This window comes from Sinohyriopsis cumingii, unplaced genomic scaffold, assembly GCF_028554795.1.
Source record: "Sinohyriopsis cumingii isolate HCF-2022 unplaced genomic scaffold, ASM2855479v2 utg001869l, whole genome shotgun sequence".
Classification (NCBI taxonomy): domain Eukaryota; kingdom Metazoa; phylum Mollusca; class Bivalvia; order Unionida; family Unionidae; genus Sinohyriopsis; species Sinohyriopsis cumingii.
This window is the reverse complement of record NW_028316075.1, coordinates 492,000-507,831: the sequence shown is the minus strand read 5'-3', so window position 1 is coordinate 507,831 and position 15,832 is coordinate 492,000. Positions and strand designations below refer to the sequence as shown.

At 35.2% G+C, this 15,832-nt stretch overlaps 1 protein-coding gene across 1 annotated transcript in view; it reads left to right on the top strand.

Annotated features, from left to right (window-relative positions):
• Window positions 1-15,832, top strand: part of LOC149771425 (SEC14-like protein 2) — a 51,777-nt gene that overhangs the window by 30,721 nt on the left and 5,224 nt on the right. Inside the window, exons 8-11 of the mRNA XM_089948470.1 lie at window positions 1,517-1,600; window positions 7,534-7,640; window positions 9,151-9,290; window positions 13,035-13,201. Of these exons, the coding sequence (XP_089804596.1) occupies window positions 1,517-1,600; window positions 7,534-7,640; window positions 9,151-9,290; window positions 13,035-13,201 (498 nt within the window). The remainder of the gene's footprint in view (window positions 1-1,516; window positions 1,601-7,533; window positions 7,641-9,150; window positions 9,291-13,034; window positions 13,202-15,832) is intronic.

Here is a 15,832-nt window from a genome sequence, read left to right as displayed (position 1 = left end):
AAAGGTTTCAGGTTAAGATTTTAGCAGCAGAGTATTTGTTCTCTCTCTCTCTCTTATATGTTTATCACTTTGCACACTGGTTTCTGTCCAAGATATTGATGTCCACTTCAACTAAATCAAATTTCTCAGCATAGATACCGTGAAATGGACATAAACTGCTTGTCGTTACTTATGATACTTGCCAATTGTCCCCAGTGGCAAAAGCAGCAGTTTTCACCAAATACACCATTCTTAAAAATGTGTGTTGGCATTTGTTTGAAAATGAAAATGTAAAGTAATAAATTATTCCTGATATTTTAACAGTGGACTATTATTTAATATTTTAAGTTGTAATAGTAGTTCCAGGCTGGGTGTGCAATATGGAAATTTTGGGTGTACAATATGGAATGTGTAATATGGAATTACAGATTGCACATCTGTATCAAACACCAGATCAGCTATGTAAGATTAAATGTAATAAATCATTATGAAGCTAAGACAATTCATTCAGTTCTTGCCCTTTCCACAGTGGGGTCAAGGTTACAGTGACAGAAAATTTGCTGCTCTTGTTTTATTTGTTTATAGTTTCGAAACTCCATGATGGATTATGTTCATACTTGACATGAATCATTATGATATGATTATGTGTCATTCTATATGTACATGCTTACCTATATGACCTTGGCTTTATATAAAGGTCACAGTCATAGAAATTTGTTTAGGGTTTTGGTTTAAGTTGTTTTTTTTTTTTTATGTATTTGTCTGTATTTCAATAACCCCTTGATGGATTTAGTTCTTACTTTGGCTGAATCATTGTTAAACAAATCGTTCTGCAATATGCTGATACAAGATTTTGATCTTGGGTCAAGGTCATGCATTTTATGGCACTGCTACAATCCTGGGCTCAACATGTTGGCTGTAGCCTTGTTGAACTATGAATGTCATGATGATGCAGTGCTATCCACATGTATAACTGTCATGTGACAGTGTATAATGTACTGTATACAATGAGCCTGACTTCAATATTAACTTCAGTTGGAAGTGGAGACCATTGATAGATTATTGTACACCTATTGCAGCTCGTTAATTATGTGCAGTGACTTTTGCATACAAGTCATGAATTTTTTTTGGATAAATCTTCATACACATTTAGATCCTAAATATATAATATTTTTTCTGGGAGGTTTTTCACACTAGCTCATGATGTTGCACATGATTTAAGACAAGGTTAAAAGCGTATGAACTTCCATTCAAGTCAAATTATTAACTTTTTTGCAGTTCTAAACAAAATCAGTGTATTCTGCCACATAATAAAGCACCATCTGTACTAAATAAGAAATTTAGGAACATTTCTGCAAAATTTCAGCATTTTTATGCCATGCCTTATTACAAGATTTGTCATTTCGTAGCAGATTAACACTCATGCAAGATCCTGCATATATAGTATTTGCACTGATTTGTTGGTTACATGCTACAGTATGGACATTTTTAAGGCAGTGGAGATAATCTTATTTGATATTTTCAATTTCACTTACAGCACCTCGATTGTTTCCTATTGTATTTAAAATTGTTCGTCCATTCCTGAGTGAAGACACAGTCAAGAAAACTCATGTTCTAGGATGTAAGTATAATTTTTTATATTTTTAAAATTTCCAACAAAACAAGCTTTTGTATCATATATTATTCCACAGATTACTAGATACATTGTGTCATACAGAAAAATGGGTTTTTAATAATGGCTAAATACTGTATGCTAACATACAAGTTGGGTCGAACTGCAAACAGTATGGACCCTGTTCTGATGACACATAATGTGCTAGGAGATCAGGGTCTGTATTCTTGGTTCTACTCATTATTCTTAGCAAATAACATACATTCTAATCTGTTGGCACATTGTGCATCTGCATTTATGGGTCTCTGCAGTTTGGAAACCAAGATAGCAGTGGGTAGGTGGCCTGGCATTGGATTTTACTATTTTAAAACTTTACATTCATTTTATAAATGAACATTAGTTTTATTTACTTTTAGAAGAACCTTTGAGTATCTTTGAGTAGAAACTGGAAAAACATGAAGGCATTTAGAAAAGCGTGTGGACTTTTCAATTACCACCATAAAACTGCTCATATTCCACCATATGTCAGATGAAGAAACTCTGGTGTTCCAGTTTCAAATTTACATGTTTACATTTGCATTAATACTTTGCAGTTGCTCCAGTTGCCTATTGGTTAGAGCATCTGCCTTGGATGCGGAAGGTCATAGGTTCGATCCCCAGCCAAGTCATACCAAAGACTTGCAAAAACATGGTACTAACAGCTGCCTCGCTTGGCGCTCAGCATTAAGAGGTTAGTGTTAAGACTGGTTGGTCTGATGTCAGGATAATGTGAATGGGTGGGACATCATGCTACATGTCTGCGCCATGATGCCCCAGTGATAGACATCACTATAAACTGCCACACTGCAGACATTGTAGTGATAAGACTGAAAAGTTGTTAAAGCTACGTTAAAAATCCAAATCACACACACGCATTAATATTTTGCCATATTTTGCTATGGGTTTGACCTAACTTGATAAATTGAAAGCTTAGAATGTAACCAGAATGAATCAGTATTTTGCCTCAACAAATGTGTCTGGAATTTTCTGCAGATCCCATAGCTTAGCAAATGCAGTATTTGAGGCTGATATAGTATGTTCTTCTAAATACAGAGTAAGGTTCAAAACTTAGATCACTCTTTCATACTTTCAGTTTAACTGATGTCATAAGGAACGCTTCTTGCTATGTTTTACTGTTACACTTCCTTAATAGATATCCTTGCTACTAACAATCCTCACTTCTTTTGCCATAGTATGAATTTGTAATATGGCATAATTTACTCTATCACATGATAGTCACAAATTTGAAAGAATGCTATGTTTCACACAGAAGTAAGAAATTTCCTTCAGAAGATGCACAGATTTCAGTGAGAAACATTTCTTTGATAATTTTTATAAAATAGCTTTTCATGTGTTACTCATTTGATGAAATATTCGAGATTTATTGTTGTTGTTGTTGTTGTTGTAGGCTTTAACGCCATTTTTCAGCACATGATAGTCTATACATGGCGGCCAGTATTAATGGTGGAGGAAGAACCCAGAAAAACCCCTGGAAAGAACCACCGACGCACGAGAAGCTACTGGCAAGCTTTCTCACATACCAACATTGGCTGAATCTGAGACTAGAACCCACGCAGACAGAATTGAGATGGCAGTGATCCGTAACGGGGAGTGCTTTAGACCACTCGGCCACTTGGGGCCCCTAGAAAGCTACTGTTGGAAGTCATTGAAAATGATGAACCAAAAAAGCAAAAAGACCACTCATAAGACTCACCCTCAAAATGTACAGTTTACTTAGAAAGGCCATGTATACAAATTGTATGGCTCATAACAAATTTAAAAAATGAAGAAATAAACCATTCAGGGAAACTTTGAAAAAAAGAAAAATGTTGTCTCCAAACTTTATTTCTTTGAAAGGTGCAGTGCTGGTCCAAAATCTAAAGACTTTTGGCCTGCCATTGTACCATTTGTTATTGATAAAAAACATAAAAGGTAAGACTATAAGATGATTCTGACTGAGGTCATTCACTGACCGAACTAAATTCATTGAAATCTTTGATGAGTACTACATTAACATTGCGGAATCCATTGGGTTGAATGAGTCGATAGATAACTCATACAAGCTATTGATGATAATCAGTACCTAAAAAATACCAGATTCTGAAACTAAATCTGTTGTGCCAGAACATGTTTTCAAAATTATGAAAGGCCCTGTTACAAAGAAATCACCAAATGTTGACAACATGTTTCTTAAAATCCTCCAAATATGGTCACCAGTTTTGTGCTCAGAAATTAAAATACTTTTAAATACTTGTATTGACTAAGAGAGATTTCGACATCCTCTTAAAGAAGCACAGGTAACCCCAGTCATGCAGAAGATCTGATCCAGTGGATAAGGGCATCTATTGACCAGACAGGCATTTTAGCTTGCACTTCCAAAGTTTGAAAGTGTTCTTTGTAATCGTATCCAATTGCAGATTTTGATTTTAAAAAATTCATATTTTTTTAAATCTGCATTTAGAAAGGGTATTGATATTAAATGACACTGCTGAAACTGATGGAGGACTAGAAATGTGCCATGGACAATGGCTTCAGTGTGGGTGTAATACTAATAGACTTGTCCAAATCTTTCAACAGTCTTCTCCACAGCCTCATCAGTAAAACCACGACGGCTCATATCATTAATCAGAACTTTTTAAACTAATTTTAAACTGCTTGTATAACCAAAATAACTGCATTAAACTGGAATCCTCTTATAGTAACTGGGACAAAGTCTCCAAAGGAATACTGCAGGGCTCAGTACAGATACCTTTTGTATTTAATATGGTATTTTCTACTTCGTTAAACAAACAACACTGTATAATGACCCTGATGACAACACCATATCTTCCATAAAGATCCAGATAATTTAATGTCTATTCTACAAAATGAGAGGAAGCTACTGACTTTATTGTCATCCAGTGGTATGCAAGCTATTTTTCTAAGCTAAAATGTGCAGAATGTTTCAGCTTCACCAGAGAACTATGAAATGCTCTATGAATGTCCTTGAAGTAGATATTTTCCTGTAACTAAATTCTAGCAAACACATATCTCAGATGTGTCAAAAGGCAGCGAGACAACAAAAATCTTGCAGCATGTTAACCTCTTTTTGGTCTCTGATACTAATCTGTTGACTGACAAATGCTTTATTAGATCAAGCTTTAACTGTTATCCCATTTTGGACTTTTCTTTAGCAAATTAAAGTCTGAAAGGAAATGGAAAAATATATGGTAGGGCACTAAAATAAGAGTTTGATGATATTAGTACTTCACATGAATCTCAGGTAAGAAAAACAAATTTTGCTATATATATATATATATATATATATATAGAGAGAGAGAGAGAGAGAGAGAGAGAGAGAGAGAGAGAGAGAGAGAGAGAGGGAGAGAGAGAGATTACCACTCCAGTGGGTTTAGCCATTAGGGCGTCTGCCATAGATGTGGTAGGTCACGTGTTCAAACCAAAGCCTAGTCATACCAATGACCTATAAAAATGTTACTAACAGCCACCTCCCTTGTCGCTCGATATTAAGAGATTAATGGTTAACCTGGTGTCAGGATAATGTGACTGGGTGTTACATTTTCCTTGTGTCTGCAGCATGATGCCCCAGTGCTAGACATCACTATAAACTGCCACACTGCAGACATCATAGCAATATGACTGGAAAGTTTTTAAATCTATGTTAAAAATCCAAATGACACACACACTTTTATACGGTAGCTGGAGTATAGAAGATACTTCACAGGAAAACATCTAATTGAGTAATTAGCTTTCTTTTAAATTTTATGCCCCAGAGTCTTGAACACCCTGCCCAGTGAACTGAGAACAATCCCTGATTTCAAACAATACTACAAACTGATACAGACTTGTTCATGACCCCACTCTAAATATGCAGCATTTCATTATGTTTGGCAGTCAGCGACAGTTGAGCTTTAAGGTTACCAATTTCACAGACTTTGTCTGGTTTAAGTCTTACTCCCATAATGCTTATATTTATTACTTACTGTCTTCAATTTTGAAAAATTTGTTTATAAATTTAATTTTTATAACCCTCATTTCTGGATGCCCTAATTAATAAATATACCCTAATTAATAAATATGGTCATTGTACAATCTTTTTACCATCAAGCTTCTATTTCTTATAAAAGTTTTCCAATGTATTGTTTTATGTGATGTCTTATATATGTACATACATTTTTTAATTAGAACAATGTATATTTGCATGCTATATACCGCCATCTTGTCTTTGATTAAACTGTTATCAGTGGTATTGTAATCTTTCTGTTGTGTATTGTTTCATTGTAAATACGTTCTATCTGTATAGCTGTGTGCTGAAATTTGAAGTAATTTTGTTATGTGATGTTGGTAAAATAGCTTTCCCAGAGCTAGACTTTTTTTGGTTACCCAGACCACTGATGTTAAATAAAATTTCTCGTCTCTTGTTGTATTATTCAGTTGGATCTAACTTACATACGAATATTTATGGTAACTGACTTCACGTTTGTAGTCTACCTACATTCAGTGAATGAAGCAGTGTTTACTCATTGTAATTCATTGTTGCATGAAACACTGCAGGGTGTTTGAAAAGTGAAATTTGGATGATTGAGGGTCATAGGATAGGCTGGGATAATCCAAAATTTGAATGTTTGATTTATATTTGTTAAAAATGCCATGGAACATGGTGTTAGTTTTCATTTAGCTAAAAATGTGGATAATAAAGCTCATATGTTGGAGGCTGTAGTGTATCATTATCCAGTTGAGCTTTTCCTACATATTGTAAAGTTAAAAAGGTGATTCCCATTTAGGAGAAAATACAGATTTTTTTAAAAAGATATATTACTGGATTATTATACCTTTGGAGTACCTCACAAATCCAGCCCTCCCCAAAACAGCAAAAATGTTTTCCACCTTTCAAAAATCGCTTAGCAGAGTTTAACTAAATTTTACACAAAGCTTCGTGGCATAAAAAAAATGTAACTTTTATACTAAAGATGCTGAGTCATTATTAAATATGGCTATTCTTACTCATTTATGAAAGACCTTTAAATAACTTCTCAATTACCAGTCTTCGGAAGTTGAGTCAATTTTGTGGACAACATCCTGGTATTGGCCTTTACAGTTTGCTCAAATGATGCTCATAGGGTGTAGAATCTAGCTGTTATTACTACAAATGTTTAAATGCTGAAAGCATTGTACCAACCCAGATTTCTTGGCCAAGTGTCCATGGTAGATGTCCACCAGGTGAGCAATCTCAGGCTTACATATGAGTGTTGTGGTATATAACTACACTAACGAAGCTTAAGGTTTCTATACTTTTCAGCTATCTGTGCCATATCAAATAAACATCTGCCTGTGTACCTGTATCAAAACAGGCCAAAATATTGGGCATCATGACTAGAAGAAGTGTGTGTGAACACTAATGCATGGATTAATGGGTATCTTATTCAGGGTTTGGTGCAGTTGACTGGGTTATTGCCAGACTTGTTGATTTGGGTCAGTGTTCTATCATTGTAAACACTTATATTACCATTGATGAAGTTGTTTACCTTTTTTTGTTTTATTGGACCATCTTAAAAATGATCAAAGATTAGTTGTGATTTTTGGGTTGTGGTTGGCTTGTGATATATTCCAGTATAAATGTTGTATAAAACATACATATGGAACCATTTTTATTCTCAATAAATATGAAATAGGTTAATAGATCTTTTACATTTTTGCCTTAATTTTCATTTCATGTACAGTTTATTTTCATGTACATATCTGGTTTTAATAGCATGCCAATAACATTTCTCACTCCCTTGCACATTAATTTCCAAATGCTTATGTTATTAAAATCTTATATCTAAATTGTCATGACTCAGTGCTTACTTTCTATGTAGATATGTTCACTATTCCTATGCTTACCTTTTGATATACTTCTGCAGCCAACTTTAAAGAAGTCCTTCGGAAATATATCAATGCTGATCAACTGCCATTACACTGGGGTGGCACGAAGGTTGGTCAGGATGGGGATCCACGATGCACAGCAATTGTAAGTGAAAAAACACTATTTAAGAATACTTTTATAAACTCCATCATGTCAAAGAAAACCTTCTGGCTTATCATTGTAATCCCATAATTGAAATAAATACTTTATCTCCTACAAGTAATGTATAACCTTTAACCAACTGCATAGATGCCTTGTTTTGCCAACTATATATTTAAAATGTGTTAATAGTGACAAGTTTATTGGTGGAGTGGACAGACATTTTGTACCACTAGACTATCCTCAATAAATTCCATGAAGTTTTCAGCAACTTTCATTATCAATAAAGAATGCAATCATATGCCTTGTCAGTCAAGTCATTATTCTTCTCTTTCATCAAGTGAAAAGAAGATTATTCCTTGGAAAGGACAGTCAGTCTTGAATTATTTTCCCATTAATGACCAGTGCAGCAAAAAAATTTTTGTTGAAAAGAACAATTACTTATGATACACAAACTACAAAGTGTGCTTTGTACATTATCTTGCATGCCTGTCATCAGATATCATCAGCAATTCTGTTGGAGGAATGAAAGGGTCAAAACATGACAGTCATTAATGGGAATTGCACAGGCTTGCATGACTGAAGTTTTGCAAGCTGATCAAACAAATTGTTCATAATGCTCAGCCATGGAGGGTAATTGAAAGATTTCTAAACAAACTGTTTATTATGTTCAGCTGTGGAGGGTAATTGAGAGATTTCTAAACAAACTGTTTATTATGATCAGCCATGGAGGGTAATCGAGAGATTACTAAACAAACTGTTTATTATAATCAGCCATGGAGGGTAATTGAGAGGTTTCTAAACAAACTGTTTATTATGATCAGCCATGGAGGGTAATTGAGAGATTTCTAAACAAACTGTTTATTATAATCAGCCATGGAGGGTAAATCTTGAGATTTCTTGACCACATAATGAGCAATTCTAATGCAAGTGTCAGTATTCTGGTTGGTGTTGATATGAAACACACTTCTCCTATATGTCAGCAGCCATAAGAATCTGAACCTTTTTTCCTCCCCAGGTAATATTTCTGTCATTACTGTCTTAAAAACTGCCATTACAATATTAAAAATATTAAATGCCATTTCCTTATTTATGTAAACTTTCATTGTCATAATTTTGTGTCTTGTAATAGTATTTGTGCCATGTTGCTGGTGTTGGTATTATATCTTTGCAATTAGCAGATAACCTGCAAAAGTGGGTCACTGAGATCTTTTGTGGGTGTCTTTTTGGAATCAGTATCTCGTCTAATAAAGCAAGTCACTGTGATCTTTGGCAGGTTTTTGTGTGGAATCGGTATATCATCTGCAATAGTGGGTCACTGAGATCTTTTGCGGGTGTCTTTGTGGAATACGCATCTAATCTGCAAAAGCAACTCTTTGTGAACATTTGTGGGTATCTCTTTGGAATCCACATCATTGTCACACTAGGTGAAGATTTTCATAAACTGTTTTCAGGTCATGTCCCAGAATTCACCTATAACAGTGAGACACCAAGTTTAGTGTTTTTCATTTTGCAGATCAATCATGGAGGTATCGTACCAAAGGAGCTTTACCACATATCCGACTTGGAATCTGCCAACTACACTACAGCCACCATCAGTAGAGGCTCTTCCCTCCAGCTGGATTTTGAAATAACTCAACCAATGACTGTTTTAAGGTCAACATTATCATCATCATTCTTGTCTTCTTTCTCATCATCTTTATTATTATTTCTTCTTCTGGTACATTCAGTCTGATTGGTTGTACATTAAAATTTATGGCAGTAAGACCTCAGATGTATTGTGTGACATGTTTAAGCCATTGTGATATTTTCCCTGTCCTTGTAATTTGAAACTACAAAGAATTGGATTTTTGCACAATTTATGCGAAGTTTCTGAATGTGTTGTAGTGGGGTAAAAGACATGTATTTGAAGGTTTGAGAGCATTATTGTTGCTTTTACTATTGATAAGACAGTAAAGCCTGTTTTGATAGACCACCCCTTTTGCTAGCACAAGTGGTATCTCAGAACAGGTTGTCTCAAAACAGTTTTGTGCACAGGACCAGTTTCCAAGGTCAAAATTCAACACTGTTAAAGAAGGAAAATAACACCAGTGACTTTATATTTGTTATATTCTTTATTCATAGTTCTTGTTAAAATATTGCATGGATTCATCTGAAAATACTTGTATATAGTAATATTGATATAAATCTGTTATAAAATATTCATATTTATATCTGAAGATCACATGTACAAGTATTAGCATATAAATTTGCAAAATTAGCATATAAATTGCAAAATTAACTAAGGTAATATTTATTTATCATGTCAATAAGTTAGCTTCATTTATTTTGATCTCGTTCATTCTTTCTTCCAGTGTTACAAATTTTATCTTTTTTGTTGGAGTTTCTGCCACTGTTGTCAGTTTGATAGTATTATCAGTGATCAGCTGTAATAACAACCTTAGGGGTTTTCATCAGTCTCACATCTTACCGACGTATGTCAGCATCACTTGTCTCAACAAGCCGCTTGTGTCCATGAAAATGCAAAGTTGCAGGCTCATTGTGTATTGTTGCTACCAAAATTAGTCATGCATATGTAACATTGAGGTAAAAAATAAATCTATGTGTTGACAGAGGCCCAAGTCCCAACTTGAACACATTTTATTATTTTTAATAATTTATGTCAACATGCTGCCAATTCCGACCCACACTTTGCCTATACTTATTTGATGTTGCTGCCATGCTTTTTTGTTGCAGTCACATTAACAAATGGGCATTTGTTTGGTTCCTCAAAGTTGACCTTTTACTGCATCTTCAATTATGCATGCTCCCTACATCAATGCAGGCTGGCTGAAATTCTTGAATTAAACACAGACTTTAATGCTGCCATTGCATTAACAAACAGGCTTTTATTTGTTCCTCCAAAGTTGGCCTTTATCCACATTTTCAATAATGCATGCACCCTTCATCGAAGCAAGCTAGCTACAATCTTCATTAATACACAGGCTTTAATATTGTCATTACAGTAAGGAACAGGCACTTGTTTGGTCCTCCAAGCATCCTATGCACAGAGTACATGTGTCAATGCAAAAGCTGAAGCTTTTATATAATTTAGAATTAATCTCATTTTCCCCCATGCCCATCCATTTTGCTAAAATAATTTAAGTGTAATTAATTTAAATTTGCATTAAATCAAATTTTAATTAAATTTTATGTAATGATCACGTTTTAGATAATCTTAATTATATGTATTACCCTGTTTGTGTATTCTAGAATTTGTGGATTGTTTTACAAAAAGTAGTTGTCTTACTTTTGCTGAATTAATTCAGAGCATGCTGATAGGTTGTCATTTCCCTATTAATAGCCTCATTTGTCATTTCCCTATTAATAGCCTCATCCCCTTGGAAGCCCCAGTGAGGTGATTATGTTTGTTATCTCAGGTAGACCAAAATCAAGGCCAATTTAAGTACCTGTATCATCTATATAACAACTATACAGCCACATACTACTGGCAGTAATGAATATTGTAGTGAAATGTTTAGTGACCTGTGTTGGTTGACAGTGGAATATAGATCAGATAAGGACTACCATTTTGTATGTATACAGTGTGACCCCGCTATAACACAGTAGTTGGGAGCCATAAAACGATCATCTGGTATTATTCATACACGATCTCTTCCCCAAAATAATAAGCAACCTTTTACGGGTATTTTTTTTCTTGTACTTTTGAAGATTTTTATTTTTGTGCACAAGAAAAATACACGTATATGAAATTTCGGGAACCATGCCATTTCCACGTTATATCCGAGTTGGCATTATAATGAAGCGTGCTATAGCGGGGTCACACTGTATATGTTTATATGTGTGTTTTCTAATGGGATGTGATCAATACATGAATTTTCTAACATGTGACCTATCCTACAATTCATGGATTTTTCAGATAGCTGTACAGTACTTGATATAATATGGATTGTTTTACACAGAGGTAAAACAAATGTAAGTTGTCAGTACACAGGTGTATTTTAAACTTTTTTCCTTTATTTAATCAAAATTTCTATTGTTTATTTTCTCAAAATGTAAATACTGCACACTGACGACAGGCCTCCACTTACAACATCCACTTGTGTCAGCAATATTTCCTTGAGCCTGAGGATGTTGAGATAAATGGGTAGTTCTAGATATAATGTACCAATGAATGGACATAATTAACTCATCCAGAAACAGGAGTAAATTTAATTAGAGACAACAGCCAAAATTTTAATTCTCCATTGACATAAATGGAATGATTCTATAAACAAAAGCCATAACTGGTTTCATTAGCATGAATTGATGGCGGCCTGGTAGAATGGTTGTAATCACTAAAAAGGCAAGAAAGAATACAACCCTGTAACAATGATAATTAAATCTGTAATACTCACTGGTATTAAAGATGAAAACAAAGCCATACCAGGCAGTACTGAACATGTAATTGACCACTGCATCAAACAACTTTAAAAAAGATTTCTCGTTATGACATTATTGGCATTTTGCAGGTTTTCACAAAAGATAAAGAAACAATACAAATCTTCAAATTACCTGCATATCTCAAATTTAGGAAACCAGAAGCCAGCCTCATTTATTTTTTGAATAGTCTTGACATTTTAAATGGTTGATTTTACAAATAATTAAATAAATTTCATTGGTGTTTGTCACTGCCTTTGTGATATGGTTGTCTTAGCAGTTTTGTTTAGAACAATCTGCACTCTGCTTGCGGGGCCCCGAGTGGCTGAGTGGTCTAAAGTGCTCTCTGTTATGGATCACTGCCATCTCACCTCTGTGGGTGTGGGATCGAGTCTCGGATTCAGCCAATGTGGGTATGTGAGAAAGCCTGCCAGTAGCTTCTTGTGGGTCTGTGGTTCTTTCCGGGGTTTTCCCGGGTTCTTCCTCCACCATTAATACTGGTCGCCATGTAATGCCTATCGTGTGCTCAAAAATGGCGTTAAACCCTACAACAACAACAACAACAACACTCTGCTTGCAGAACCTCTTAAGTGGTCAGTATTTACAAAAGTGCTTCATAGTAGAGTCAGAAGACATATTTTGCCAAAAATCATTTTTGCCAGTCATGTTCTGCAGTTTGTCACTTACAGCAGTGCATTTATGTAATAAAATTGATCCATTTATTACAGTTATGGTTGCTAATGACAGGTGGTTGCTAATAACAGAAGTTGCTAAAGACAGTTTTACCCTATCTGTTGTATCTGTTCTGCTGATGAGTTGATGGTAAAGCTAACTCTGTGACGGTCAAACAACAATGAATGGAAGGCTTTCTACCCAAAAATTCACTAGTATTATGTCCAGTCTTTTGATTTACTTCTTGTATATTTTAAGAGTATTTTTGAAACATTGTTCTTCACATCTATATCGTTTCAATTTTTATAGATGGGAGTTTAAGACAGAGAACCATGATATGGGATTTGGGATATTTAAGCGGACTGCAGATTCCCGTCAGAGAGCCGTAGAAATGGAGGTGATCAGATCAACAGAGAGAGTCAACAGTCATCTTGTTCCAGAGGATGGGACCATTACCTGTAAAGAAGTAGGCACATGTAAGTTGATTGACCTAAAAAGAATTTCTTTGCTGTTATTCTATTAAAAAAGAAGAGATGATTTATTGTAAAATTTATAAGGGATATCAAACAGTTTTTTATCCAGAGTGGTGCAGTGCAGCTGTCTGTGAAAAATGTACCATTGAGTTTGGAAAATAATCATAATCGAACGAGTATGCATTTCAGTATTCTGTCACTATACAATAAATGATTTGTTTTTGTCCCAGAACTTATGGTGAAACTTTTTTCACCATGATGATATGTCCCAAGATTTAAGAGACAAAATAAATTGTGTTAAATTTGGGGTCCCCCACCGTTATTTGATAATTAAATGAAAGAAACTAACCTTGTAGTGTTTATATTCCACTGTTTGTTTCTTCATGAGCAGTTTATTAAATACAAAAACATGTCCTCAATCTCCAAATATGTAGTGTATGCATTCATACTGTATATCAGTTAAGTCAGGTAACAAATGACATATTGTTCATTATGTGAATATAGAGAAATGAATTGTGTTTGGTCATCCTCAAGAATTTGAATAAGTGATCACACTGAAAATCGTATCCAGCAAAACAAAAGAGATAGTGTGTGTGTGATTTGGATTTTTAACATAGCTTTAACAATATTTTAGTCATATCACTACAATGTGTGCAGTGGGGCAGTATATAGGGATGTCTAGCACTGGGGCCTTATGCTGCAAACATGTAGCATCATGTCCCACCTAGTTACAGTAACCTGACACCAGTCCAACCAGACCTAGTACTGACCTCTTAATGAGGCAGCTGCTAGTATCATTTTTTAAGTCTTTGGTATGACTCGGCCAGGGTTCAAACCTGTGACATCCGGCATCTGGGGTGTATACTCTGACCACTAGGCCACCAGAGCGGTCAGTTATCTTAGGATTAAAGATGGCTGAAGTGAAACTGATATACCTTAAAATCTCAGAACCCAGAACATCTCCCAAGTGAAGTGAATCAAAATTTACCATAATGGTTAGATTGATTCCCAGTATTATTTATCTGCTGTTATTTAACTGTGCCACTTTGCCTGCTTTGATTTGGGCTTGATTCTCGAAGATTTGAGTTGACCCTTGCATTACAAAACCCTTATGGTGGTTAACTGCCAGAAGTATGACTTCAATAAAGATGGCAATAAAAGAAAACCAGCCTGCCCCAGGAGGGAACAGGAGAGCCATGATGGATCATTATGACAAAAGAAAATTTTGTGTGTGAATTGTCAGGGAGACCACATCTTGTAATCTGGAGACAATTCTTAGTGGAAGTCACAACCCCAGTAAAGACTGCCAACAAATCTTACATCAGTGCGGCTGACATGGAGAAGAAACCTTCCACAAATCTATGCATGCTCTGACATGCCATTCATTACCTGACCACTGGGCTAGACGAAATGTACAGATTAGCACTGCACAAACCTGTGCAACCACCTGAACTGAGAGTGAAGCAGAGAAGGCAGTTAGTCCATTATAAAAATGTTCTTTGTTTACAAAGGAATGAGCGCATCTTGTGATCAGTTGGTTATGGTCTGGTAGCGTTTCAGATTTATATCATAATCTGATAGAGAGAAGTCTTATCGGTGAACATGTAATTTTATGGGGATCCGACTTAAGGCTGACTTTAGATAAACAATACCTCAGCAGCTATCTTATGTCATCGTGATAATTATTGGTGGTAATAATAGCCAGTAAGTATCAAAATGACAAAACCAAATGTCTGAGGAACACACAGTGGTATCGATAATATTTATTACATACAGCTTTGTTTGTATTAAAGTCGGGTACTTGATAGGCATGTTGCAGTAAATATCAGTGTGTTGAATTTAGAAATTGTGGTTTCCATCTTCAAAACCCCAGATTGTGTCTGCTTGTTAGGGGTAAATTTGATACCTTTTGCACATATATGCTGACAGCTGGCCACATTAAATGGGTGGCAATGCAAGAGGGTACTTTGAAGACAAACTCATTGGTGCCAAGGGATTATGGCCATATGGTGGGCATGTAACTCCAGATTAGTGGGAGTGCTATATATGAGTGGGACCACTGAATAACTGTTAATGTATCCATACACAAAACTCTCCGCTCAGTGTATTTTCCTCCTAGCATGCCAGTCAGTCAGTCTAATCTTGACCTTACAGTATTATTGTACAGTTACTGGTGCCTTTTGTTCTGCTTTGCAACTTTAATGGCCACCTTGAAATTTGGCGCTGCAAATTTAACGAGAAGAAAGGGAGAAAAAGTATAAAACTTTGATTAAAAACTTAATCTTTACCTTTTTGAATGATTATTCTAATTCCTGTCTGTATTCTGCCAAAAAATCCTACTTGCCTTTATTCCTGCCCATCTGCTTTCTATCTCTTTTACTTGACCCTATTCTGAAGTTGGTGATGACCTTAATGGTAGTGACCTCTTTAGAGTATGCTTACTAAGTAATAATTCCACCCAACCCATTGCTAGGGCAAAGATGGAAATGAACATAGCAGATTAGGAAATATTTTAAGTTCTTTTGTCAAAAAAATTTGACATATGATCATTTAAAAATCATTACAGATGCAATACCTTTTTTCACAAAGATAACATCCAGGATTTTACTGAGGACACAATACCCAGAACTATAC